The sequence below is a fragment of the Equus przewalskii genome, chromosome 15, assembly GCF_037783145.1.
Source record: "Equus przewalskii isolate Varuska chromosome 15, EquPr2, whole genome shotgun sequence".
Taxonomy (NCBI): Eukaryota; Metazoa; Chordata; class Mammalia; order Perissodactyla; family Equidae; genus Equus; species Equus przewalskii.
The window spans coordinates 38,389,851-38,415,452 of record NC_091845.1 but is presented as its reverse complement, the minus strand read 5'-3'; the positions used below and the strand labels follow the sequence as shown (position 1 = coordinate 38,415,452).

At 56.3% G+C, this 25,602-nt stretch overlaps 1 protein-coding gene and 1 long non-coding RNA gene across 10 annotated transcripts in view; one reads left to right on the top strand and one right to left on the bottom strand.

The window, feature by feature from the left end:
- The window catches only part of CACNA2D2 (calcium voltage-gated channel auxiliary subunit alpha2delta 2), a 141,178-nt gene that overhangs the window by 18,849 nt on the left and 96,727 nt on the right, over positions 1-25,602 (bottom strand). For all 8 annotated transcript variants that reach the window (XM_070574941.1, XM_070574934.1, XM_070574935.1 and 5 more), the window contains exons 4-6: positions 14,028-14,087; positions 6,085-6,129; positions 2,174-2,315 (exon numbers count right to left, since the gene is read on the bottom strand). In XM_070574941.1, coding sequence (XP_070431042.1) covers positions 2,174-2,315; positions 6,085-6,129; positions 14,028-14,087 — 247 coding nt within the window. The remainder of the gene's footprint in view (positions 1-2,173; positions 2,316-6,084; positions 6,130-14,027; positions 14,088-25,602) is intronic.
- Positions 1-25,602, top strand: part of LOC139075929 (uncharacterized) — a 51,756-nt gene that overhangs the window by 21,011 nt on the left and 5,143 nt on the right. Inside the window, exon 3 of one of the 2 annotated variants that reach the window (XR_011526917.1) lies at positions 23,341-23,476. The exons of the other annotated variant lie outside the window; for it this stretch is intronic. This is a non-coding gene — a long non-coding RNA (uncharacterized lncRNA). Of the gene's footprint in view, positions 1-23,340; positions 23,477-25,602 lie in introns of those variants that run through there. 2 annotated transcript variants of the gene reach the window in all.

Here is a 25,602-nt window from a genome sequence, read left to right as displayed (position 1 = left end):
GAACAGCCCTAAATCTGACCTGCGTGTGTGCGTGGCACATGTTCTCACATGTGCAGTGTACCTGTCCCTGCATGTGGGACACTAAAAAAAACCAGCAGGAGTTCGACACCTGCTACTGCCAGGCCTCTGTACCTCACCCTATCCCCTAGCGGCTCTGTCTTCCTCCAGTTTCTTTCCTCCTTTCTTCCCAGGTGGAGCCTGACACCATTACTCAACCCCCCATGAACCCTATCAAAGGTCCACCCCAAATGAGAACCAGATAATGCTTTTTGAAGGCTCTGCTCTTTTCTTCAGAGCAGAGCCTCTGAACACTGCAACCTTTAGAGCAGACGAAGAGCTGTGATTTAAAGATAGAAATGCTCAAGGCTCTGCCCATAGCCTAGGGAGAGCCGACACATTCCTGGGCACTCTTCCCTCTGCTCTCTCCTTCCAGAGTATGGGGCCCCTGATGCATCTTATTTGCTACCTAATCCCTCCCCTTCTGCTCTCACTCCCTTCTCTCTGTCCCTGCAGCTTCCCTTAACTGACCATAATGTGAAAACAAAACACATTCTAGCATTGGTTGTGCCTATTGAACAGTATGTTATGGTCCTGTTCCTAATTTAGAAACTTAGTGAGTTGAAAAATTTCTATTTTTCTTTTTAAGGAAAAAATAAAGTCAAGCTCTCAAATGTTTCACACAGTACTGTCTGTCCTGGGATGGTCTATCTGGCAAGTCTCACCCCTCACTGGGTCTCAGTTTCCCCATCTGCACACTGACAGGCTTAGAGTAGACTGTCCTGGAAGGCCCTCTAGCTGCTGACAGAGGGGTGTTCCTGACTCAGGTCAAGAGCCAAGAGAAGACCTCTGCCCTGGCTGGGCGGTCCCTGCAGGCATCCATGACCACATGCATATACATGCATTCCCTGCAAGACACACTTGTGCAAATACTGCAGGACTCCCCCCACCTCGGCCTGCAAAGGGCCTGCTACTCAGCACCAGGCACACGCACCCGCGCCCACAAGCACACACTTTCAGATCACACTGAGTTGGGAAACGGGGACCATGCCCCCTCAGGCAGGCGATTATAGATTTAATTAAAAGTGACACAGTAAATAAAAAACATATAAAATGTAATTTGTGTGGGTAGCGAGGGGTGACTGGGGAGGGCAGTGTGGCTCCTGTTTTAATTAGCGTGCCTGCCTGTGATAGTGCCCCTCGACTGGCTTGGGCAGGTGGCCTGCAGCGGCCTGTGGGGAACGTGGGAAGAACATCTACTCTCATCTCCCCCCGACTGCCCCAAGGCTGCTCAGGAGGCCTGGCTGGCCCTAAGGGTGGAGGGGGCCTCCATGAGGACCCTGGAGGATTCCATGCATTCTGGAGATTACCCAGAAGCTCTGAGACGTTTGGCCCAAGACCCTCCATTCAGTGGGCCCCTTAGATTCTGAGGCTACACTGTAAGTGCCAACAAAATTATGTTAGAACCAACAGACCCCAAGGCCTTAAATCCTGCTGTTAGAGCTCCCCATCCAGTGTCTAACTCTTGGCCTCCTCCCCCTCTACCTCCCAAGATCTTCAGGAAGTTCCTCCTTATGTCTGACTCAAATCCTTCTAGCTTTAGTGACCTGGTTTCCTCATTGCGCAAAGCTGCCCCATCCCTGGAGCTTGGAATCTCAACCATCCTCTACCCAATCCCCCTTACCCACATCCCCCTGCTGACCATCCCTCTCCCCCGAAGGGAGGTGTTACAGGGTTGGTGTCTGTGAGTAAGGAGTTACTCCCTGTTCCCCAGCCCCTGTGTCCATCTGATGTGGTAGCTCTTCAACCATTCCTACCTGGGGCCAGGGGGAGTGTGGGGAGGAGCTGCTCTGGGAGCAGGTGGGGACTTGGCCCAGCATGTGGGGAAACAGTTGTGTGCACATATTTGTGTGGGCATGTGTGTACACATAGGCAGAAGACTGTGCATGCATGGGGGGGAGAGGCTTGGTGTTTTGTAGTTTGCTAAGAGTCAAGGGGAGGCTGCACCTGAGAATGGCTTGAGGCCTGCCTGTAGGCAAGTCTGAGAGGTGACCTTGGGGCAGGGGGCTGAAGGTGGATGGCGCTAGCTGGGCACCTGGGACCTGGCACTCCCGGGCAATGGGTCTTGCCGCCATGGTGGGTTGGGGGGCTGTTCCCGATTGCTCTGCACACTCACAGCCTTTGTAGATATCCGTGGGGATCTGCACGGCCGTGTATGAATAGTTGACCTTGTTCTTGAAGTTTGAGTCCTCAACGAAGTCCAGCCTTAGATTGCTGGCCTTGGACCCCCTCTCCACATCCTCGCTCTCAGGGTCGTCCTGCAGAAAGGGGACCCCCAAAGATGGCAGTGTCAGGGCTGGAATATGGTGGAGAGGAGTGGGGTAGGCCTGCAGGGAGGGGAGGGCCAGAGTCTAGGAGATAAGGGCATCTCAGAATCAGAGACTACTGCAGTGAGAGCCAAAGAGAAAGATGGAGACAAAGGAACAGATGGACACAGGGTGTGGACTCCTCACCCAGGAGGCCTGCGACTCCCACTTGCCTCTGCCCACCCCACCCACCATCCCCACGTTTGCTAAACCCAAATTTCAAAACCAAAACCAAACTCTCCCCTTCCCCACATCCTTGAAAACCAATTATCAGCAAAGGAGGCAAATCTCAGAGCCAGTGAGGAGCGGGCTGCAGCCCTCTGCTTACCAGGACATGCCTTGTGCAATCACAAGGAGGACTCCACAGCCCTTCCCAGGAGCTCTGCAACCCACACCTGCCTCTGGGCCCTGCTCTTCCCCTGCATGGGGTTCCTTTGGCACCAGGGAGAGGGCCATAGCCCTATCTTGGGGGAGGGGCATCACCCCCTCAGCAGGGTGGCTCTAGGGGCTGAGCTGCGGGAGACCCCTGGGGAGAGCTGGCCTCGGGTAGGAGCTAGCATTGAGAGCTGGTGACCTCCGGAGGGAGGGTCTATGGCGCTTGCTAGCAGCAGGACTGTAAAGGCCCCCGCTGACTTTCTAAAATGAGCTGCAGCCGTCTGACAGGTGCCAATTATGGCAGCTCTCGGCCGAGCAGGCAGGGCATGTGCCGTGCACCCCCGCCCACCACCACAGGCTGGCAGGAGTGGGTCTGCGACTACAGTGTTGATGCAGCAGGCGAGGAGGGGTGGGCAGGCACGGGTGCAGGTGTGCAAGGGGGAAGGGAAGATAGTGGTACAGAGTGAAGGGGAAGACAGGGAAAAGCCAGAAGGGAAGGCAAGGGAAGATGGAGGTGGGGCAGGGGACAGAGCTGGGGGGGCTTTGTGCTCTGGGAGGAACTAGAGTAAGCAGCTGAACCATCCACATGCCCCCTCACTGCCCCGCAAGACCCCTGTGACCACCCTTAGCACCAGGCTCAGCTCATTTCCTCTCGCCTGTGGATCTCACGTGACAGCCCACCCCACTGTTCACTGGGTCTTGGGCATACCCCTCATGTTCCTGCCTCCGGCATTTGCCCAGGCCATCTCTTGTCTGGGGAGAGGGGGCTCGAGCCTCCTCACCCAGCCAGATATGCTTTCCCCACCCTGGGAGTGCTCTGGGCCCACCCTCAGGCCTGGGGAATGCATTATTGCCTGGATGAGAGGTGCAGGGGGCTGGCCTGTGCTGGGGCTGGCACGGCTCTGAAGGGCCTGCAGCAAACCCCTTTTTCCTCTCTTCAAAGGAGGGTTTTGTATGGCAAGATCCAAGCCACCTGCTGCCCACCCATCCCCCCTCACCCACTGTGCCACCCCTCTGGCCACCTCGGCACGCCATAGGAGGACCTTCAGAAGCTCCTGGATGCTGGGTAAAGCCAGGGCAGGCAGGCGCCGAGCACGGAGGCCGGAGTGGGAAGCCGGCCGCCTCTGAGGCGTGAGCCACTCACGTTCTGCTAGGAGGAGGGGGAGGCGCGGGAGAAGAAAGCCCCCGAAATGTCAGCAGCAGATGAAGGGCACTGGAAATTTTAATCTCCCAACTTTCCCAACTAATGTGACATTTGGATTCCCTTCTGATAAGCTATCAGCTGGCGAACTTTTTCCTTCCTTCTTTCCCCCACCCCCACCCCCACCTTCTGGCTGGTAATTTAAAAGTAAATGGTCTAGAAAGATCTCTAACTGTACCTCTGGCAAAGATTAAAAAAACAAAACAACACAACAAGCAGTGGAGTCGGCACATGTGTGTGTGCTGATATTTACACCGGGGCTGGGCTGGGCTTTTGGCCTACCTGAACCCAGCCCAGCCCCAGCCACCGTGAATCTCCCTCCTTGGGCTGTCCCTAGCCCCCCGGCAGGTATCCGCCGGGCCGAGAGCAGGGAATCAGTGATTTAGAGCCAGGAATTGGGGGTCCTGGATACAGTTGGGGGGCGCTAGGAGTAGGGAGTTCAGGGTGTTGTGGTAGGGGGCCTGGCACCAGACTGGCCAAGGAGACCCTCAATGCCACTCCCACACCTGGGGGCTTTGTACTGTGGGCAACTGCAGTCTCCTGGTTTATATTTAATGCACTGATTGCTAAAATTATAGCCCGCTGCCAAGGGGGGTAAGGAATTAGATTCAGGGTCTAATTAAAGGTTCACTCTTCATTTGAATTTCAGATTCCAGCTTTAATTTTAGTAACTTCTCTGGGAGCCATGGAGGCCCAGCCAAGAGGGAGGCACACCTGCTTTAGCCCACCGTTGCCTCCTTCTTGGGCCCCCTGCTTGCCTGCCGTCCTGAAGGCTTACCCAGACCAGCCTGGCACCATAGACCCTCTGCAGAATCCTTTCCTGCCTGCCCACCTCATGTCATTGGATACCTCCTGCTTGTGCCAAGAAACCCCTCAGACCAATAGGCCTGGGAGAGGAAGATGGGATTTGGGGTCTCCTGCACCAACCAGCACAGGGGGGATCCTAGAGACCGAGCAATTGTGACACCCCTGTTTACAGAGGAGACAGTTGGGTTCAACTATTTTTTTTTTTTAATTTCTTTATTTCACCTGGATTCTTTTTTTTTTTTTTCTTTTCTCCCCAAATCCCCCCAGTAGACAGTTGTATATCTTAGTTGTGGGTCCTTCTAGTTGTGGCATGTGGGACACCACCTCAACATGGCCGGACAAGTGGTGCCATGTCCGTGCCCAGGATCCGAACCAGTGAAACCTGGGCTGCCGAAGTGGAGCACAGGAACTTAACCACTCGGCCACGGGGCTGGTCCCTGGTTCAACTACTTTTGCCTCAAAGGCAGGCAGATGGACTTGGACCTTGACAGGTTTATGAAACACTGTTTACACCATGTGCCTTGTACCCTTGGACACTCTTGTCTCCTCTGTAGGCACCTGCCACCTAAATGGTCATACATCTTTCATGTGAGTCCCCTAGTGATGGGGACCCCTCTATCTCACAAACAGATGCCCAAATAGATGTGAGCTGGTCAGTGACATGGAGGCAGAAGCGCAGTGTAGCTCTGGGTCCCCCAGTCAGTCCCAGTACCACCATTTCCGAGGTGGTAACCCCAGCTGAGCCGGAGCCCCCTCCTTCATCTGAAGAACAGGCACAGGAACGGGGCTGCCTCTGCAGCTGGGGCGAGACTGACTGAGCTCAGGGCCAAGATGAGTATGGGGCCAGGCTGTGGGGTGCTCAGCACACTGAAGCTGCTGTTCCCCTGAGTCAGGGAAGGGTGCACTGATCTGAAATACATCTGGACGGCACTACCCTGCATCCTGGCCATGCCTGCCCACCTCCAGGAAGCCCTCCCCCTCTGCTCCCTCTCTCCCTGACTCTCGTGGCACTCAGCAGCCATCTTGATGCTGGCATCTGAAGTGACCTATGGGAGGAGGTCCATGCACTTCAACACCCTGCCCAGGGACTACCCCACCCTGTGCAGTGAGGCTGTGCCCTTTAGTGCCACAGAGACACAGCCCTCGAGGGGTCAAGGCCTCTAAGGAGTTGTAGGAAGTGTAGGGTGGGGACCTGTGCCACCACAACTCTGCAGGGGGGAGCTCAGATTGCTGAATAGCACTGTGTCCTAATGCTCATTTTACAGCTGAGGCCACTAGGCCCAGAGAGTGGGTGTGGCTCTGGCAGCTCCCCGACCCAGCGTAGGCAGCGGCACTTACCAGCTCAGCGTCGGCCTTGGCGTCATAGTACATGATGTCTTCCTCCTGGTTGGGGAGAGAGGCCTCATCACTCACAGCTCAAGGTCTCCTGAGGTACAGCGAGGACCCCCAGCCCAAGGCCCGGAACAGTCCCCTCAGATTTCTCCAGGCAGAGACAGCCCCTCCCCCACCCAGAGCTGCCACCAGGGAGGGCTGGATGAGTCAGGTTGGGAATGCCCCACCCCCAGCCAGCCGTACTCAGGGGCCTTCACAGGCTCCAGGGGGATGTGGGACCCCAGGTTGGATCCCGGGGGCCCCTGACTCCAGGACCAGGATCTCACTGTAGCTCTGCTGCAAGGTAGGGTCAGAGCCAGCCTGTCTGCAGAGCCTCCGGCTGAGGCAGTAGCAGGGGGGAATGAGGAAGATGGGAAAATAGAGCCGAGTCTGGGCTAGAGCGAAATAATGACTCGACACCACATCTTCCAATTTCTTCTATTAAAAAGCCTGCTCATTACGGGCATGTACTTATTAATTATCTGTGATTTGTTGTGAAATGCAAGGGGGTTTACACAACAGGAGCGGGAGAAAACAAAGCCGTCCCCAGTGCCTGCCTCCCAGCCCTTGCCTGCCTGTGCCCGCCCCGCCTGTCCTGGCCTCGCCCGCCTGCCCGCCGCCTGGGTTCTTGGCCATCTGCACGTCATAATCACCGGCCACCCCAGGGACCCATAACACAAACGGGCTAATTTCATGTTTAATGATCTTTAATCAGAACTGAGCATGGCTAACAGAGGCTGCCAGAAGGTGAATCTGGTGCCATCAAGTGACCCCTACTCAGGAGGGGCCACCCTACCCCTGCCCTGATGGGCCCTAGGGCCAGGGCATGGGACAGGACCACTGTCTGAGTTACCCTCCCCCTGTGTGCTTCAGGCCTGTGTTGTACAGTAAAACCTGCAGCATGGCCCTGGCAGTCCCTTGTTCACTGCCTGTGAGGCTTGGGGGCCTGTTTCTTTCTTTTTTTTTTTGAGGAAGATTAGCCCTGAGCTAACATCTGCTGCCAATCTTCCTCTTTTTGCTGAGGAAGACTGGCCCTGAGCTAACATCTGTGCCCATCTTCCTCTATCTTATGTGGGACGCCTACCACAGCACGGCTTGATAGGCAGTGCATAGGTCCACAACTGGGACCCAAACTGGTGAACCCTGGGCCACTGAAGTGGAACATGCACACTTAACTGCTGCACCACTGGGCTGGCCCCGGGGCCTGTTTCTTTGTGGTCTGCAAATGGGGGTGATGATCTAGTGTGCTCCCAGGGATCTGGCTGTAAAACAGCAAGCACAGAGCCTGCACTTACTCTAGTGTGGGCAGAAGTCACCTTGGCCACTCTTTGCCCGGGCCTGGCTGGCTCTGTTTGCTGTGTGACCTCAGGTCTGCAACGTTCCCTCTCTGAGCTCAGGTTCCTCATGCTTCAGGGAGGAGCTTGGCCTTGGTGGCTGCCCAGGTGCTGGGTCTGAGGCCATGGTTTGAAGTGGTCGGTATTGGGGTTCCTGGGGAACAGTCATGGGTTGTCTCCCACCAGAGGTCTCGGGGGTGCAGGCCACTGGCTGGACCTGTAGGCATAGTCCAAGCATTCTGGAACGCTGACTACATGCCCGGCACCATGCTTGGGCAAGACCACAACGTCTTGATGAATGTAAGAGCAAAGATGACTTGATAGTTTCAGTCATCTGAGTCATCTGCCATAGCTAGAGCTTCGTACATATTGTTACAGGGTTCTCCCGCCAGCCCTGTGACCCCCATCCTGCAGACGAGGACACTATGACAGGGCTCCAACCTGCTTTCCTGACTCGCCTCCAACCCCTCCCACACCTGCCCACCCACCAGTCCAGGAAAACGGGAGCCCAGGTGGGCCCAGGGCAGGGGTTGGGGCTGGGGCTCAGGCTCCAGGGTGCTCGGCCTTTCCCTGCGCCTGGCTCCAACCGTAGCGCATAATGAAAGCTGACATTACATCAAACACAATAAGGAGTTTCGGTTGATGAAGATCATTCCTGAACACACAAACCCATTAAACCGAGGGAAAAAAATATCAATTCAACACACTCGCTGGCAAAAAGAAAATGTGATTTGTTATCTAAAAGGGGGTTATAAACACGGCTCTGATGCTCTTTCCCTCCGTAATGAAAACAGGCAGGCGCGGTGGGAGGACTGCAGATTAGAACACGGGGCTTCAAGCACCAACTTTTTAGGCAAACCTTCTACAAGGACGGGAAAGGGCATGGGTGGGGGATGGCCACTCTCAGGCCTCCAGGAGCCTGGGCTCCCCTCACAGGCTGTGGCTGGGTCCTGCCTACACCTAGGCCGTCCCTGGGACACCCTGGCATTCACGTGGGCCACACCTCCAGCTGCTCCAATGGCTCCTTTTGTCTCTTTGTCTTGCTGTTTCATGGTCTCAGCAGAAGATCAGATGTTGATGGCATCAGGGAAACAGGGGGAATGTGTCATACAGGATTCCAGCCCCCTGCAGACTATGGGTGAGGCTCAGGAATCTGTATGCGGTCCTTGTACCCCAGGGGCTGGGATGCATGTGGGCAGGAACCCTCCTGCCTCTCCCACCTTGAGAGACCAGGCCATGTGCCATCCTGGGTAGAGAGTAGCATGGGATGTCGGCGGGCAAGGTCATGTGTGGAAATACATTGTAAACACGGCTATGGTCGCTATGCTTGATGTGATATGGAGCTGGGGGTGGGGCAGGATGGGGCCATCAGGGTCAGGGTGGGAGGGACCCTGGAAAGGCCTGTGTGTCTGCTTTGGCCTGTACAGTTCCCTAGTGTCTATCGTTAGTGCCCCACCTCTGCATTACACAACAAGGAGGCAGTACCACCTTAGCAATTACATGCAGGGGCCTTGGCAAAGCATCCTGGCTTCAAATACTGACCTGAACACGTGAACTCCTGAGCAGTAAGTGGAGACCTCAGTGGCCCCATGAGGACTCCCAGGGGTCACCCCCATCTCACCGATAAGACAAGGATGGCTGTTAAATCCCTTAGCCTCAATGAGGCTTTACCTCAGGGTCTTGATTTCCTACTTATAAAGTCAATAAAATAAAAGAGTGTGATGTTCCATCCTCTGAGGGTGCTCTGAGGACAGGGAGCTGGGACTCCCCAGAGGTCAGAGCCAATCCTACCCACAGGTGGGCCCCCTTATATCTATAACTCCACAGTCCTGGGAGGTGCCTGAATGTGGAAGAAACCCCATGGCTGGGGTGAAATTGGCATCCTTAAAGTCTGGGGTCCACACCCCTAACACCCCCTTGTGTTACAGATATTTTAGGGGCCGTTTTGCTTGAACTGGGCAGGGAGTAGGGGGATTCATCCCCTCTGAACTCACACACCTGCCCCTCCCCCCATGAGGATTTCTGGACATAGATGACATGCGAGGGGTGGGGCTGGAGGCCACACAGTCCTTGTATAGATGATGTATATACTCTCCTTAGCTGGAGTGAGCCCAAGAGAGGGCACAAGAGGTGTTGGCAGGTGAGGAAGAGGGTGAGGAAGTGAGCATGGGGTTAGCATGGGGAATGGTTGTTGGCATCTACATTTGTGCTGTGAAAGGTGGCAGCATGGCCTGGCAAGTCCTGACTGCCGCCTGACCACCAGGCCCCTGTGCAGGGCCCAAGCCAGCTACCCGGCTGCACCAGTGAGGACGCTTGGCCTTCCTGCCCTGGCTCACCACCAATTCAGCTCAGCCAAGAGGACTGGTTTCTGAGAGAGCCGTCTGTCGCTGGCTTGGCAGAGAGGCAGGCAGCCAGCCTGATTGCTGGGGCAGTTCTCAGGCCAAGGAGGCCACCTGTCCGTCCAGCCAGCTCCTCTGGCCTGGACCAGCTTTCATGGCCCTCCCTTTAGGTTCCCAGGCAGAGCTACCTCTCCCGTCAGACTTTCCAGGTAGGGCTGCTTCCTCCATTAGATTCACGGGGCAGGGCTCTGTGTCCTGCAGGCCCTGGGGGTGGCACTGAGGTCTTGGGGCCAATGGCCTCTCCTGCCTCCCTCACCCATGCCCTGGCCCAGCTCCTCCCTGGTGGCAGTTTAGATGGCAGATAATGCTGGCACATTGAGGTGCTGGCGCCAGGCACAGTGTCCAGCAGGCAGGCCATCTTCATCTACCCTAAGTGTTATGGGCACCAGAGCACCTGCTGCCTGTCTGCAGGGGCTGTGAGAGGTGCTGCCTGCTAACAAGGACCATGGTTTCCTTGGTGTCCAAGGGCTGCGGCCAAGGCTGTGGCTACAGGTTCCCTGCTCCTGCCATGGCCAGGTGTGTGGGGTCATGGCCTGGGACTAGGGAGGGGAGCAGGGGGGCTTCATGCCCAGACATCTCCTCTTTGCTCTCTTGTCCTAGCTCTGACCCTGCAGATTCCAGGATCCTCCAAGTACCCAGGCCAGTGTGGATGGTGTGTGTGTGTGTGTGTGTGCATGTGGGTTCACCATTGTCTGTTTCTCGGAGGTCTGCATGCAGACCTACTGTGTGCTGTTGACACAGGGAGGGCCACACCCTACTGATCATGCAGTGGCTTCCGGTCTGGTCTCACAGGCCAAGCGTCTCCTCTGCCCAGAACTGCTGGGTGCCACCCTCCCCCTCTCAGAGGTAAGAAGACGGAGGCCCATTAGCTCCTGGTCACTCTGTTCATAGGGCACCTGGCTGTACAGCACTGAGTCAGGCCCAACTGCTTCTAGTCTAGAGAAGCCATGAGTGGAGCAGACAGATGAGCCCACTGGGGACACTGGCCTGGGGCAGCCTGCACTGGGAACTACCTGTGATGGAGGCACCAACGGTGGGTGCTGTGGGCAGTGGGGGTCAATCTGAGGGTTGGGGCCAGAAAGAGGAGCCCTAGGGAATTAACTGGAGATGGGGAGGCACTACCCTTCAGAAGAAGGAGGTAAGGACCCGGGAGAAGGCCTGCCTTGCGTAAAGGGCCTGAGTTCGAGGGTGGGGTTGTGGCACAGGCCGAGTGCCTCTCCTGAGGAACATGGCTCCTTATTGGTCACCTCCTGAAGGTCATTGGGAAGGACATGGTTTCAAGGGTGGGTGGTTTCAAGGGACAAAAACACCATCTATTCTCCGGCCTCAAGTCCCCACATCCCCCCCACCCCCCAACCTGGCATGGACAGTCCCCACCTGGAGCCGCTGCCAGCTCTCCCTGGCAGCACAGGCAGGGCTGGCTGGTGTGTCAGCTAATGGGCCACCATTAGCACTAATGCCTTTCAGCCTGGCGGTGGGGGCAGCTGCAGTGCTTCTGGGGAAGAGTAGGGCCCTGACCCTGCAGCTGGAAAGGAGGGCGTCACTACAGCTCCACCCTGCCCTAGATACCAGTGGGACAGACAGACAGGCAGACTGATGGACGGGGGTGTGGGTGCTGAGCATAGGGCAAACAAGGCTGCCTAGCTGTCCCTGTGGTCACACGCAAGCTGGGGGCGTCTGAAGTCAAGCCAGGAGGAGGGGGCCAGCCAGAGCCCACTCCACCTCATCTCAGGACAGGAGCACCCGGGGGCCACGGCCTGGTGTGGCCAGAGATGCATCCACATCCTAACTGACTTGGTGCCTATGTGGCCTGACATGTGGACCAACCCTCTCACACATCATACCTGAGCTGACAGGTAGCACCAACGCCAGCCAGTCCTTTGCCAAATGGGGAAACTGAAGCCCAGAGAGGGACAAGCCCTTGCTGGGTCCCACAGGGAGTGTGACCCAGTGTGTAGGGAGCAGGTCCTCCAGCAGCACCTGTCTCAGCACCCACTGGAGGCCTCTGAGACCTTGGCCCTCCTTCCTGGCAGGCCCTGTGGTGCCCACTCTGGCCTGGGATAAGCTGTTCCTGTCTCAGGGAGTAGCTGAAAATCAGGAGTCAGGGGTCTGGCAGGATGTCCCTTGGAAATCTTGGTTTTTGTGCAAAGCCAGGAAGAAAAAACAAGTCTGGGGCCAAGGCAGCCTCTTCATCTTCCTGTTTGGGGCCTGGACTGGAAGGGAGAGAAAGCCAAGCTGAGGGCAGGTCTTTTTATTCCCTCATTCCCTGATTCCTTTGCTGGCTCTCCTGCGCCTGCTCTGCACACCTATCCTGGGGTGGGGGAGTCGGGCTGGGGGGAGGCAGGGGGAGGAAGCAGATTTGTCAGGAACAAAAGAAGGGCCAGAGCAGGAGCTGAGGGTCCTGGATGCCCAGAAGGTGGAGGGGCTGATGGGCTGGGGAGTGGGAGCAGCCTCACTGGGAAGGGACAGACAAGCTGGGCCTCCAGGAGGAACAGAGGGCATTCGGGGTGGAGAGATCAGGAAGGGGCCTGGAGTGAGGTGTTCAGTGTGGCTGGAGACAGGAGGAGGGGAGGGAGGTGTGAGGTTGACAAGAGAGGCAGGAAGAGCCAGATCCTGGGGTACTGAGTGCAGGCTCAGGGCTGGGCCTTGCAAGAGAGTTGCCAGGCAGGGGTTATCTGCAGGTGGGGGCATGGTCTGAGCGGTGAGTAAATGCAAGTGGCTGCTGCTGTATTTTTGATCAAGGAGCTAAGGAGGCATGGGGCCCAGTGATCTGTGGTGGCGCTGGAATGAGGAGGGAAAAAAGGGCCAGTCCCGAGCTCCTGGGGAGGGGGATGGGTTCGGGAGTCACTGCTCATTTATGTGTTCACTGTAAAAAATCATGTTCCCCCTAACCCCATGTGAGCTCCCTGAGGGCAGCCCCCAGCACCCACTAGGCAGCAAAGGAAGAATGCCATCGTGTGGGCAAGGTGGGGCAGGGCTCAAGGTGGCCTGGGGGGATGGGAACAGATTTAGGGGGCCTGGATCATAGGCATGAACCCCCTGGCACCTGACAGCCCAGCTGTGGATCTCCACCATCAACAGGTAACCTCAGATAGTTCTAACCACTCTGTGCCTCAGTGTTCTCGTCAGGTAAATAGGGATAATGATCCCTCCTGCCTCCTAGATGTGCCAGGCCCAGAGCGGGAGTGATCAAGCCTCACCTCCACCCTCCTTATTGGTCCCTGGGTCACAGCGGGCAGCTCTTGGTGCCTCTCCCTGTGTTTAGCACAGAGACCACCAGGAGGCATGGCCCAGACACCTGAGCAGCTGGAGAGGACACAGTGGGCCCTGCCAACTGGTCTGGTCCCTGAGGGTTCCATCACCCTTGGTATTGGGGGTTCCTTGAGGTCTGAGAGGAACCCTGCCTCAGTCTCTCTTCTGGCTTACTGTGATCCTCTGAGACGTCAGCCTGAAAGAAAGGGTGCAGCTGTATCCAGACCCAGCCCAAATCAAACACAGCTGCCTGAAGTTGTGAGGCCTCTCGGGTTTGAGGCTGGGGGTCAGTGAGGCTTCCCTTCCCTCCCTCACATTCTGGGCCCTTCTGCCCTCAAGAAGAGTCCTATATCGGCTTCTCACACCTCCACTCCTTTGGAACCCGGGCTCCTTCTGAGCTCTGCTGGTGGAAGGAGAGGTTTTTGTGGCTGTGGAAGCCTGGTCCCCGATCCCAGCCCGAGGGCCTCCTGGAAGACAGGCTACTGCTCAGGGAAGTCCTAGGAAGCAGATAGAGTCCCCTTCTCCCAAAGTCTCTTCCAGGTCAGCATATTAAAGTCTGAAAAGTCCTGGAGTCAAGAGGCTTCTTTGTCCAGGGGTTCTCTAAGGAATCTGGGCACCTTCTTAACCACCAAGGTGACAGCAACTTTGGGGAGCATTACTTAAGAGCAGACTGTCTGCTCACAGGGCACTCCATAGCCCCTTGGGGGTGGAATGAGAGGCTCATATCTGCACCCTGTGCCCAGCACCAGGGGGACTTCAAATGTTCACTGAATGTTGGACAGAGGTTCCTGGCTCCACTCTGCAGAGCCCTTGGTACCCCTGCAGTGGGTCTGGCAGCCTCCCCTCCACCCTCCCCTGCATCCACCTCCACCCTTGCTGGGGGTGGGCAGGTCCCAGGGGCTGGGGAGGGCACTGCCATTCTTACCTTGATGTTGTCCTGCCAGCGGTGGGCTTTCTGGAAGTTCTCTGCAGCATCGGCCAATTTCTGAGGGACAGAGCACAGGGAGTTCAGAAGCTGGGGAAGGCCACCTGCCCCTGCCCAGCCCAAAGCCTTCTCCAGCCCCAGCCCTCCCTGGGGCCAGGCTGACTCAGGGACTCCCTGCCCCCATCCTGCCAGACCCCAGAGATTCCCTGGCCCAGACAATCCCCAGCTTGCTGTGTGGACGTTTCCCACCTCCACAGCTGGGTTCACACAGGTGTGGAAAGGTGAAGCCTGCACAAAGTGACCTGAGTGGCATCTCCATGGGACTCCTTGTACTTCAGCCTGGCCACATCTCCTGCTCACAGGATGGCAGGGGGACCCCAGGACATAGCAGGACCCAGGCCCTGGAGCCAAGCCCCACTGCCACTCTCTACCCTCCACAAATCAGTGTCACCCCAGCGCCAAGAAGAAGGTCCTCCCCAGCCAAGGGTGAGCTGCCACAAGTGACAGAGGCTCGCTGACATGCCTTTGCCCCCAGCTTGCTCAGGGCCCAGCAGGAGGCGCTCACAGCCTACCTCTGCCCATGCAGGCCCACCACCACTGTCCCTGTCCCAGCTTCCTGAGCCTCTCCCCAGCAGGGCTCTCCAAGCCTTCCGTCCACACAAGCCTGGCCTGTCTTTGGGGCTGGTTCCTGCAGCCTCCTCCATCGAGGCCCCTGTCCCTGTGAGCACAGTTGTGTGTCCATCCAACCCACATCTTGTCACCTGACTGTGCTGATGTGTGGAGATGTGGCAGAGCCAGCCCTGCCCTGTCACAGTCCAGAGAGGGAAACAGACATATAACTGGGCAGAACAACTAGGCAGGAGTAGCTGAGGTGCTTCGAGGAAGCTCAGTGCTGTGAGAACTTGGGACATCAGGGAAGGCTTCCTGGAGGAGGCACTTGTACTCAGCCACCCTCAGAGTCTGAACCCTGGCTGCCCAGAGATTCTCATTTTGCACCTCCATGGATCCTGTCTCTCCAGGAAGTCTTGGGGCTCCCAAAGACGGCCCTCTGGGGCCTCTCGCAGAACTGAGTGCAGTGAAGTCCTGTTAATCGTTATGACAACTGTCACTACGAACCGGCCACCTACTGCATGCCGAGCTGGCCCCAGGCCAGCGACACATCATGTTTACCTGTCACCGTTCACGATGTGCCTGACATGTCCTCCTCAGATGAGGATACCCAGGCATGGAGATGGTGAGCAGTCTGCCCGAGGTCACAGGGTGAGTCTGAGTTGGGCCAGACCCCTGAGCCTGGCCCCCATCACTGCTTTTGCCTTGCTCAGCCCATGACCAGGGTCTGAAGGCACACTCCACAGGGCCCATTATGCCCAGTGAGGGACAGAGCAGCTCTCGTGGGGAAGGGGCTCTGGTCCCCTCCCTGCTCCATACCATCCTGCCTCCTGGGTCGAGCCCCTACTCAAAGGCCCTGGCCTCCTGGTATTCAGGACACATGCCCCCAGAGGGGAGGTTCTAACAAGGCCCGGCAGCTGCCCATTAGGGGGAAAAGAGTCAGGACATGGGAGACCAGCTTTTCCTCCCTCTCAGCATGAACAGTGAGGGGGGAGGTGGTGCATGGTGGGACTCCCTGCAGAGCTGTGACTTCCACTCTCTGGGGCAGGATGCCACCTCTGGCAGTTAGTTGGGCTGTCCAGAGCCACCCCCACTCCCACTGAGCCTCATTCCCCCTCCTCCTCAGGACAAGAGCACTGAATGCCGGGAAGGCTATGAGGCTGGGAGTCCTGGGGGCAGGGCGGGAAAGTCCCTCTGGAAGTCAAACCCCCTCACTTCACAATGCTGAGCTCCTCCTGGCTTCCGCTTCCCTTCCCTGATATCCAACTGTCTTTTCTGTAGGTTCTGTCATCTGCCCACCTGTTACTTCAGTGCCTGCTTGGTGGGCCCCACCCCCTTATCCAGCTTCAGGGACCAGAGGCCTCTCTAATCCAGGGACCAGACGCCTCCCATGTCTTGCCTCCAATCCTGGCTCCTCTTGAGCTCCTAGACCCCTGCTGGGGTGGCCCTCAGGCCCACCACAGCTCACCTCATGCCCTCTTGGAATAAGTCCATCTACCTTGGAACCGTTGTTCCTCCATCTCACCTTTGATATCACTCAAACTATCAACTGTTCATCCCCAGCCAGGCTCCATTCTCCCTAGGCTTCTATGTCCTCTCTTGCATTTTGCCATCTATTCTCCACACAGCACCTGGAGCCTTCAAAATGTGGATGTGATCATGTGGCTGCCCCTCGCCCCTCCCTGTGGCTCTGCATATACAAAGCAAAGCTTTCTTGAGGCCCGGAGGGGCCCACCTGCACCCAACTCCTGTCCCTCTCTTTCCATCCTGGGGCCCCCTCTTGGCCTAAACCACAAATACCCCACCTCAACCCCAACTCCCAGAGTGGGTGAGGCCCCTGATTCACGAGCTTGCCGTGCCTTTCTGCAGAGGACGGTACTATGTGACATGTATGGTTGACAACACTTATCACTCTGTTAATTGAGCACCTACTATGCAAGCTCAGCATCTAGCCTGGATGAGGAAGTGAAGCCTAGAGAGCAGCCCCCAGGGCTGCAGCTTGAGGGGTGAGCCCTGGGCAGTCACTGCATCCCCTTTTCTTTACCTGGTGGCCCACCACCTTTCTCAGAGTGGGCCTGGAGCTCACGTGGGGCTCCTTCACCAGGGATGAGGCTGGGGCAGGGCGTGGAAACAACTACATCAGCTCTCTTGATGCAGAAAAGCCACAGGGTTGATGGAGTTGCAAATACCAAACTGCCAGTAGCTAAAGTCTCCAAACTGGGCCACAGCCTAGAGGAGCCATCTTCCCCCCTCACCGTCCCCGGCTGGCTGGGAGTGCAAGCTCCTTTACCCTCTCATAGCTCAGCTCTGACCTGGGATTCAGAGGCCCCAGGGACACGGGGGCTGCAGTCCCTCTAGTGCCCTAGCCTAGTAGCCAACATGAGGGAGACCCGGGGTGGGGCCCCAGCCCCCAGCCTTCTTGAACTCAGGGAGTCCCTTAGGCTCCAGGACCCAGGTCAGCCGCTGACTCGTGAATAACAGAGTTGCAATAGCCACAGCGAAAGGATTACTTTTAATCCTCAGTAACGATCAAGCCATTATTATTTTTTCGGTGTTACAGATCAATCAGTCCATCCCCGGGCGCTGGATGTGTGGAAACTGCTAAAAACACAGGCTTGGAGGTGTGGGAGGAAGGGCCGAGGCAGCTGAACGGGGGGTGGAGAGGGCAGGCTGTGGCTGCATGCGGTCTGTCAGGCCTGAGGATGAGAGGTGGGAGGGCCGGGACCTGATGAGGTGGGTCAGACCTGGACCCTGGAGCCTTGGGTTCAAATCCTGACTTCCTCGACCAAGTCACTTGCCCCCGGACCCTCAATTTCCAGCCTGTAAACTGGAGATAGTAACTGTACTCACTCAGAGGGTGGGTAGGTTCTTGGCAGCCCTCTTGCTCCAACCCCCAGAAGTTGCCCATAGGGACCAGTCCCCTGGGGTTTCTCTCACTGGTTCCAAGCACGCAAGGCTCTTGCCCACTTCTGGGCCTTCCTCTGTTATCCACTCTTTCTGCCTGGAACGTGGCTCCCTTCATTTCAGTCAGCCCTATCAGACTGTGTTACCTACTCTGGAAGCCGCCTTTCGCCCTTGTCCAGTCCACGGGCTCCGTCCCCTGTCAGCACTCAGAGCCTGGGGCTCCTGCCTCCACAGAGCCCACAGCAGTCAGGCCTGCTTGGGGGCTGATGGAGATGTGCTCACAGCTCTGCCCCAACCCTGCCCCAAGGTTCCTCCTCCTAGCGCTTCCCTCCCCCATCTCCTGGGCCCTCCTGATGGGATGGAGGCTAGCAGGATGGGGAAGGAAACTGAGGCCCAGCAGTGAAGGGATAACCTACCAAGTGTCCCAGCAGAGCAGGCACAGAGGTGGGGCCGCAGTTCCGTCCCATCTCCAGGCTCCTGCCTGTCTGGGGGAGATATGCTCCCTCCCCAGACCTGCGTGCCTGTTCCCCTAGGACCAGCTCCCTGCTCGGGCTCTGGGCTCTGAGCCACCTGAGTGGCACCTGGAGAGTCTCTGGCTCTGCAGCTCCCTGCACGTCCTGCTCCCTTCTTGTGCACTCTTGCCCAGACTCCTCTAGCCTGGTTCACTCCCTCACCCCTGAGGGGTTAGTTTAGTTCTCATTCTCTTCCCAACCACTCCCTGAGCCCTGACAAGCCCCATCTGCCCCCTTCACAGCACTCAGAGAACCCTCTGCCTTGTCTGCTTTCTCCCTTGAGCTCTGAGCTTGGTGGGGGCCATATCTGGTGCTGTGGAGTTTACAGTAACCCAGCTCCTGGCACACAGTAGGTGCAGAATGAATGTCTGCTAAATCAAGGTCAGAGTGTCTCTGAACCTGGGCAGAGGCCTGGGCTTGAGTCTGACCCTGTCAGCCAGCTGTGTGACCCCATGTGTGTGGTTTAATGTCTCTGAGCCTCTTTTCTTCATCACATCCTGGAGGGTTAGAGCTGCCTATGAGGGTGACACTGCTATGAAGTTGCTGATGGTGGCTTGCCTGGCACGCGATGTCCCCATCAAGGCCAAGGTGTTGGGGGGAACCCTGGTGGGATTGCTGAGCAGGGCTGCTCATGGCCAAGTCCATCACAATAACAGTGGGCATTTCAGAGGCAATTATCAGAGAATTTCACTTAACAATCAATTTCCCTCAGCCCTGGAAACTGTTCTTACAGGAAAAGGCAAGAAAGAGAAGGAAGGTGATGTGCTGGGCTGGGCACACAGCTCCCCTGGGGAGCAGGCCCCTCCACAGACACCTTCAAATTTCACTAAGTTAAATGTCTTTCAATTGCCGTGGAGTGGAGACAGACGATGCCCTGAGATAAGGGACCTGGGGCCATGATGGTTGCCCCTCAGAGGCCAGCACCTGGAGGGTAAGGCCCTACTGCATGCTGGGAGGGTGAGGTGGGGCTGGAGCCCTCAGGCTCCTCCCCACAGGCTGGGTGCCCCCACTTCTCCTTGGCTCCTCCCCGCACCCTTTCACCTGGGAGCCCCTCCCCCCAGTGCTGGTCTAGTCCAAAAAGGCCTGGGGAGCAGCTGCCCATCAAATAGGATTTGTTTTGTACAGCCCAGAGGGAAAGATTGTATGAGTTTTTTGGTCTTAATTAGTTACAGCTACTCCCTCTTCCAAGAGGATATGAGAGGCTTAGGATAAGAGGCCCTGAGCCCATGGGGCACAGGATATTGAGATCTGGGCCACTGGGGCTGAGCCCAGTAGAAGCTGTGATGGGGGGCTCTGAGCTGGAGGCTGGGGGCAGCAAAGTCCCAGCACGAGGAGATGCCCTGAGAACACTGCTGGAGGGTTGCAAGGAAGGCAGTGATGACAAGATGACACGAGACACCACCCCTGGCACCACCCCTGGGTCAGGGCTTCAACGACTGGTGGGAGACTGTGTCTCTTTCTTGCCCTCCCCACCCAACCCCCAGCAAGACACCTGAGAGGTGGATTCTTCTGTTCCCCCTCCTTTTACAGGTGAGGGGACTGAGGCTCAGAGCATTAGTGCCACCGTCCCAGGCCCCAGTGAGGAAGTGGTGGAAGGGGCATCAAACCTAGGTTTACCAGTGGTGTTGGACAGTGAACGTCCCAGGGAAGGACCAGGTTTAGCCAGGTGGGGCCCAGCTAGTTGGGCTCAGGTGCCCTCCACCTGTTCCCCAGAATGGTTCCTTTGCCTTTACCCCAGGAGAGGGGATCAGTAATTGGCCTCCCAGGTGCTGCTCTGAGTCCCTCCCCCCCCCGCAACCTTGGTGTCACTGGGCTCAGACCTGGGAGGGGGTAAGCCCCAGGGTGACCAGCACCCCTGCCCAGCCCAGCCCTGCTGCCATCACCACCCTGTGTCCCTCCCCACCTTCTGGCCCTGGAATAGCTCTGTATTGTGCACTGATAGATACTAAATACAGATTTCCAATTTCCAGAGCTGTTATGGTCTAATGAGTAAATAATATACATATTTAAAACTGTCTAAAAACATATCTGCATAATTAAAATATCTGCATAATAATGAAGCAAGATGCATCTTAGCAAGGAGTGAGCTAGAGCCCCAGGGCTGACAATAGGGATAGAATGCAGGCAGGGTGGGTGGGCCTGGCTCTGTAGGTCTCTCCTTCCTGCCACCTTGGCCTGAGTGGGCATTTGTCTGTCCACTGCCTGCTCCAAGCAGGTACAGTCACAGTCAGGGACCAGGAGAATCCCAACTTGGACCCGTTTTTGTACAACTTGTGGCCTGGGGGAGATGCACCCATGGACGGACAGTGCCTGCTCATGAGTGACGGCTGCTTCCACGACTCTTTGATTGCTGCCATCCATGGCACGTGATGCACTCAGAGAGTTATGGGCACAACCTTGCTCACCATGACCTCCTGAGGGCAGGTCCTGTCCCGATCCCCTTTAGGTGGGTTCTGAGGGATGAAGAAAAGTTCACCAGCATGGGCAGAGTGGGCTAACCAGGACTCATGACTTAAGCATGGCAAGTGATGGAGAGGCCTTCTGGTCAGGTGCACTGCTGACACCAGCACCTCTTGGGCAGGACCAGCTAGGCCTGGCCCTCCCACCCTTTCCACCCCTTCTCTCCCAGGCCCCTCCTTTCACCCCTTCCTGCATCCATACTGGATATACTTGGATCCCGTCCTATGACACATCTGACCCACCCTTTCTGTATTAACCATGCTTCCAGCTTAAACACAAAACAACCACCAGAATAATGAAAAACAAACACCCAAACCCCAGACCAAAATTTCAGAAGCCAAAACCACAGGGAAAATAACAACCACTCCTGGCCGCAAAGGGCACCTCAGCGGGGAAAGCCACCATGTGAGGCTCGCACTGTTGTTGGCAGCGACAGGCTCCCTGACCTTTTCCCTCACCAGCTGCACATGCCCTCAATGAGCTGATAAAAAAAATTAGTAAAATGGATTTTTTACTTAAAAAAAAAAAGGTCAGAATACATGTAACATGGAAAAACTCATTTGAGTTGTGGTTCCTTTCTGGAGGGGGCACCCGCCTCTCCACCTCTGGGCCTGGGCTTGCTCACTCCCTGTGGGCATCTCGGGCTTGGTTATGGATTCATTCCTGCGCCCCCTTGGTCCTCCCTGCAAGGGGCAGCCTGTGTTTTAATTTCCCAGGAAAAATATGAAGAAGTGAGGGGTGGTTGTGATGAAGATGGAGATGGCGATGGGGAACCTGGTGTCCCAGAGGCTTGAATTTCAGACTTGTGAGATGTTCTCCGATGAGAAATAAGCCAATAAATCCAACATACAACATCAGGTCTGCATTTGGGCTGTGTCCTCAGAGCCCAACCACATGGAGTCATCTCCAGGCCCTAAGAGTGTGGCCGAAGGCTGGGCCATGTGGACTCTGAGGCTGCTGGGGCTTCTTCCAAGGTACTGCCCTGCCCAGCACAATCCCTGAGGGGGCTCACATGGGTGAAAATGCACTGACCTAGCTGGCACTGCCCCCAGTCCCCAGCATGAAACCTGCACATCTCTGCAGGTGAATCAGTCCCTGGTGAGCCAGGTGGAATTTCTCGTAAATTTGCCAGTTTTGTCAGTTTTCCTCCCTCTGAATGATGACCCAGTACAATTCATCAAAGTTTCTTTCATCCTTTTAAAAAATACACAGATAGCATCAGGTGAGGGTATCAGGTCCAGGGCTGTCAGCCACTCTCTAGCTAGGGGAACAGGATTGCGTGTTATACACTCAAGTGTACCATGGAACACGCACTGCCTCCTCTCCCCTGATCAGGCCATGTTCTAGAGACACACACATGTGGTCGTGGTTGCTTGTTTGTGACAATATCCTTGCCTTTGGGGCTGGGAGGCCTCAGCTCTACGACTTGGTGACTGGACCAGCATGTAATTTGGGAAGCATTGCTTTCATCTCTCTGGTCCTTGGTTTCTCACCTGTATAATGGGGACAAGAACCCCACCTTGGTTCTCCCTCGGCTGTGGGGATGTGGACAGAGAACAAGGTATGGACAAGGAGCAGGATGCAGTCTCACTCTGGAAACTGGAGAAACAGCCCCAGGGCCTGCGTCGCCCCTTCTCTCAGCCTCACCTCAGGGAGCTCTTGACTGCTGCCCCCAAACTCGGCTCCTCTCTTAGGATTTCTGACCTTGGCTTGATGTGGACCTGCAGGTCATGAAGCTCATGCCAATGAGTTGTCCTTCTCAGTATCACCTTTGTCCACTGCCCCCAGTACTCTGGCCTGGCCTCAAGTCCAGCCCTGCCCCAGGCAGGGACCAAGGGTCCATTTGGGTGTCCTATTCAACCAACCCCACCCAAACTGGACCATCACTTCCCCAAGGTCATCCTTGGGAAGCTGCTCCCCTCCAAAGTCCCCTACTCTCATGATCCCCTTCTCCCCAGACCAGACCCCTCCAGAGCAACCTCCTAACCCAACTTCAGATTCCCACCCAAGCCATTTAGCATGAGTTCATCTGTCTCAGGCCCCCACACTTTCAGGCCTCCCACAAAGGCCTCTGTGCCCCTTGTCCAGTGCTTCCTAGATGCCCCGACCACTCCTCCTTTTCCTGTTGCCATCCTTTAAGGGCCCTGTGTGGCCTGGCCCTGCTAATCTTGTTACTCTCCCCCCATGCTGACCTTGAACTCTTCCCTCCTGCCATGCTTAGGTTCCCTACACTTGCTTGTGCTGTGCCCTAGGCCTGGACTGACCTTCCTTGCTTCTCCCCCCATCCCCCTGCTCCTCCTCATCCTTCAGGAGTCAGTGCCCAGCCAACCTCCTTCAGGAAGCCTGGTGCCCCTACCAGGCTGCGTTTCCAGAATCCCCTGTGGTGTGTCCATCACTGTTGTGTCTGACTCCCTCCAAGATGTGGTCTCTTAAGAGCAGAGACTTGATTTATGGATCTGGGCAGCCCCAGTGCTGGCACAGGCGTCCACCATGGTCATGAGGTGGGAGTGGGGGTATTAGGAAGTGTCCTTAGGGATCTGCCTGCTTAGAGGGATCCAAGATGGCACAGAGGTAAAGGTGTGGGTAGGGTAAGGCTGAGTCTGAGAATGGGCCTCACAGGGCACCCCACACAGACGGGTCTAAGAGGTTGCCTCAGGGGTCTGAACCACTGACATCTTCTCACTGGGACCCCAGCCCCACTCTGGACCTCGTAACAATGTCCTCTACCAGTCCCACCCAGCTGGTGCCAAGTCAGTGAAGAAAAAGCCACTGGAGCCCTGCTGGAAGGAGAGGCTGAGGAGGTGGACGTGGGTCTCTCATCTGGCCAGGTCAGCCAGGAGTTGGATCCCTGTGGAGTGTGGCACCACCTACCCTGGCCCCAAACCAGTGCATTCTCCTGAGATGCTCAAACACCCTCCTCCAAGAAGCCTTCTCAGATGTCACTGTATCCCACCACAGCTGAAGGACAGAACATGGGAGGGTGGTGGTTCCAGTGGGAAGGGGTTGATATGACCTTCCCTCTTTCCTGTCAATAAATGCTTATTAAGCACCTACTGTGTGCCTGGTCTGTGGTAGGCCTGAGTAGGTCAGGGAGCAGTACAGACATGGCTCTGCTTGCACGTGGTGTAAGTTCTTCTTTATATGCCACTTATCTTCCCACTGCAATTTAATCCCACTGTCCTGAGTACAGAACTTGATAGAGGCCTTTGCAGTAAGAGCTGCCTGAGGTAGCAACTTCACTGGCAGAATTTAGAGGTGCTAGAAGGCCCCTCTGCTATGAAATATATTTCCACCTGAAAGCTGAGCCTGAGAGACCCCTACCAACTAAAACAGCAAAACCTGAGCCCCTGCCTGCAAGGACAGCAGAGCCCAAGCCCCTGCCCAGCCGCCGTGCTCCCTTCCCATGATGTTATTTTTATACTTTTTCTTAAAAAACAGTCTGAGCGGGCCCTTCTCGACTCTATTAACATTAGGAATCTAATCAGTAATCAGGCAGCTCATAATTTTCTGATTAGCTCTGATTAGGCCCAACTTCGGGGGGGAGAGGGAGTGGGACAGTAGGAGGGAGGCAGGGCCAGAGGGGCACCAGAATGTGCCTGAGGGGGCACTGGCGGGGCTAGGGGTGGCAGGCAGAGGGGAAGAGCCCCTAGCCCCACTGTTGTCTGTCCTGGGGGAGGGTGTGGGGTGGAGTCTTGGGTTGCACTGGGTCAGAGGGGTTGCAGGGGTCAGAGAGCAAGGACAGCAGGGAAGGAGCCCCTGAACCACTTGGCAACAGGGACCCCAGGGCAGGTTGGGCCCAGAGTTTCAGCACCATGGATAGAAGTGAAAGGGATGGGCAGGTGGCCTACAGGGTTTGGGCAAACACTTGGGTCCCACCCTACCCCTCTGGGTCCCACTCCAGGAATGATCTCTGGCATAACCTTGAGTGATGGGGACAGTGACAGGATGGGTCTGCTCAGAGGGCTGCAATATGTGACCTTGACATGGAGAATTGGCCCAGGCCACTCTCATTGAGCACAACATAGGTAGGGCCAGGCTTGATGATCATTATCTTCAATGTGGAGACAATGAGGCTGGGGGCCACTGCACAAGGCCTGGAGGGACCACGTAGGTGATGATGCCACTTAGAGGCAGAGCCTGGACCTGCACTGAGGTATCCCAGGCTAGGGCCAGGCCTCCCGTCTGCCTGAGGCTTGTTTGTCATCTTGCATCACATGCTCAGATGGAACCATGGTGCTGGCCAAACCAGACCTCCTAGGCTTGCCATGCATAAATCCTGACCCCTGACCTGTCCCTGGCCCTGGGTGACCATGGAACCCTCCCGTCCAGTGGCTTTCCCCACAGCTCCACACTCTTTGGGGCCACATCCTGGATCCCTGGTCAGGTCAGGGTCAGAGTAGCCCTGCCTCTACCCTGGTCTGGGTCACAGGTCACCATCCTTTGTCAGATGCAACCATCCAGGTGACCTCTGATGAAATGCAGGAGCCTGTTGGAGGAGATGTACACAACTAATGCCATGCAAATTGGCACGGAGGCAATCAGCCTGACTTTAAAAGCTGCCCCACTGGCCGCAGGCTGGCTCATTGTCTTTTCTGTCAATTTGCATCTCATTACCCAGAAGGCTGTGCTCATTGGAGGTTAAAAGAAAAAAGAGAATCAAGCAAGCCCCACTGTGTCCTGGCTCCAGCTAGGACATAGCCCTCATGTGGGACAGGGCTGCCTAGTGGACTGTCCCATGAGCTATAGTCCACAGGGAGTCCTGCCAGCCCTATCACCCCCATTGCCACCACCACCACTACCCCTGCCACCACCAGAATGTTAATCCCATCACCACCATCACTGTTCCCTCCATCATTACCACTGATCCTGCATAACCATCATCAACATTCCTATGGCCACCACTAACATTCCCTGTCACCACTGTCAACATTACTCCCAGCATCATTGCCAAAGTTATCCCCATCATAACTGCCACTGTTATCCCCAGTGGTACTCCTACCACCAATCACCAGAGTTACCTCCATCACCACCATCACCATCAGCTCTACCATCGCTATCTTCATCCCCATCATCACAGTCACTAACACCAT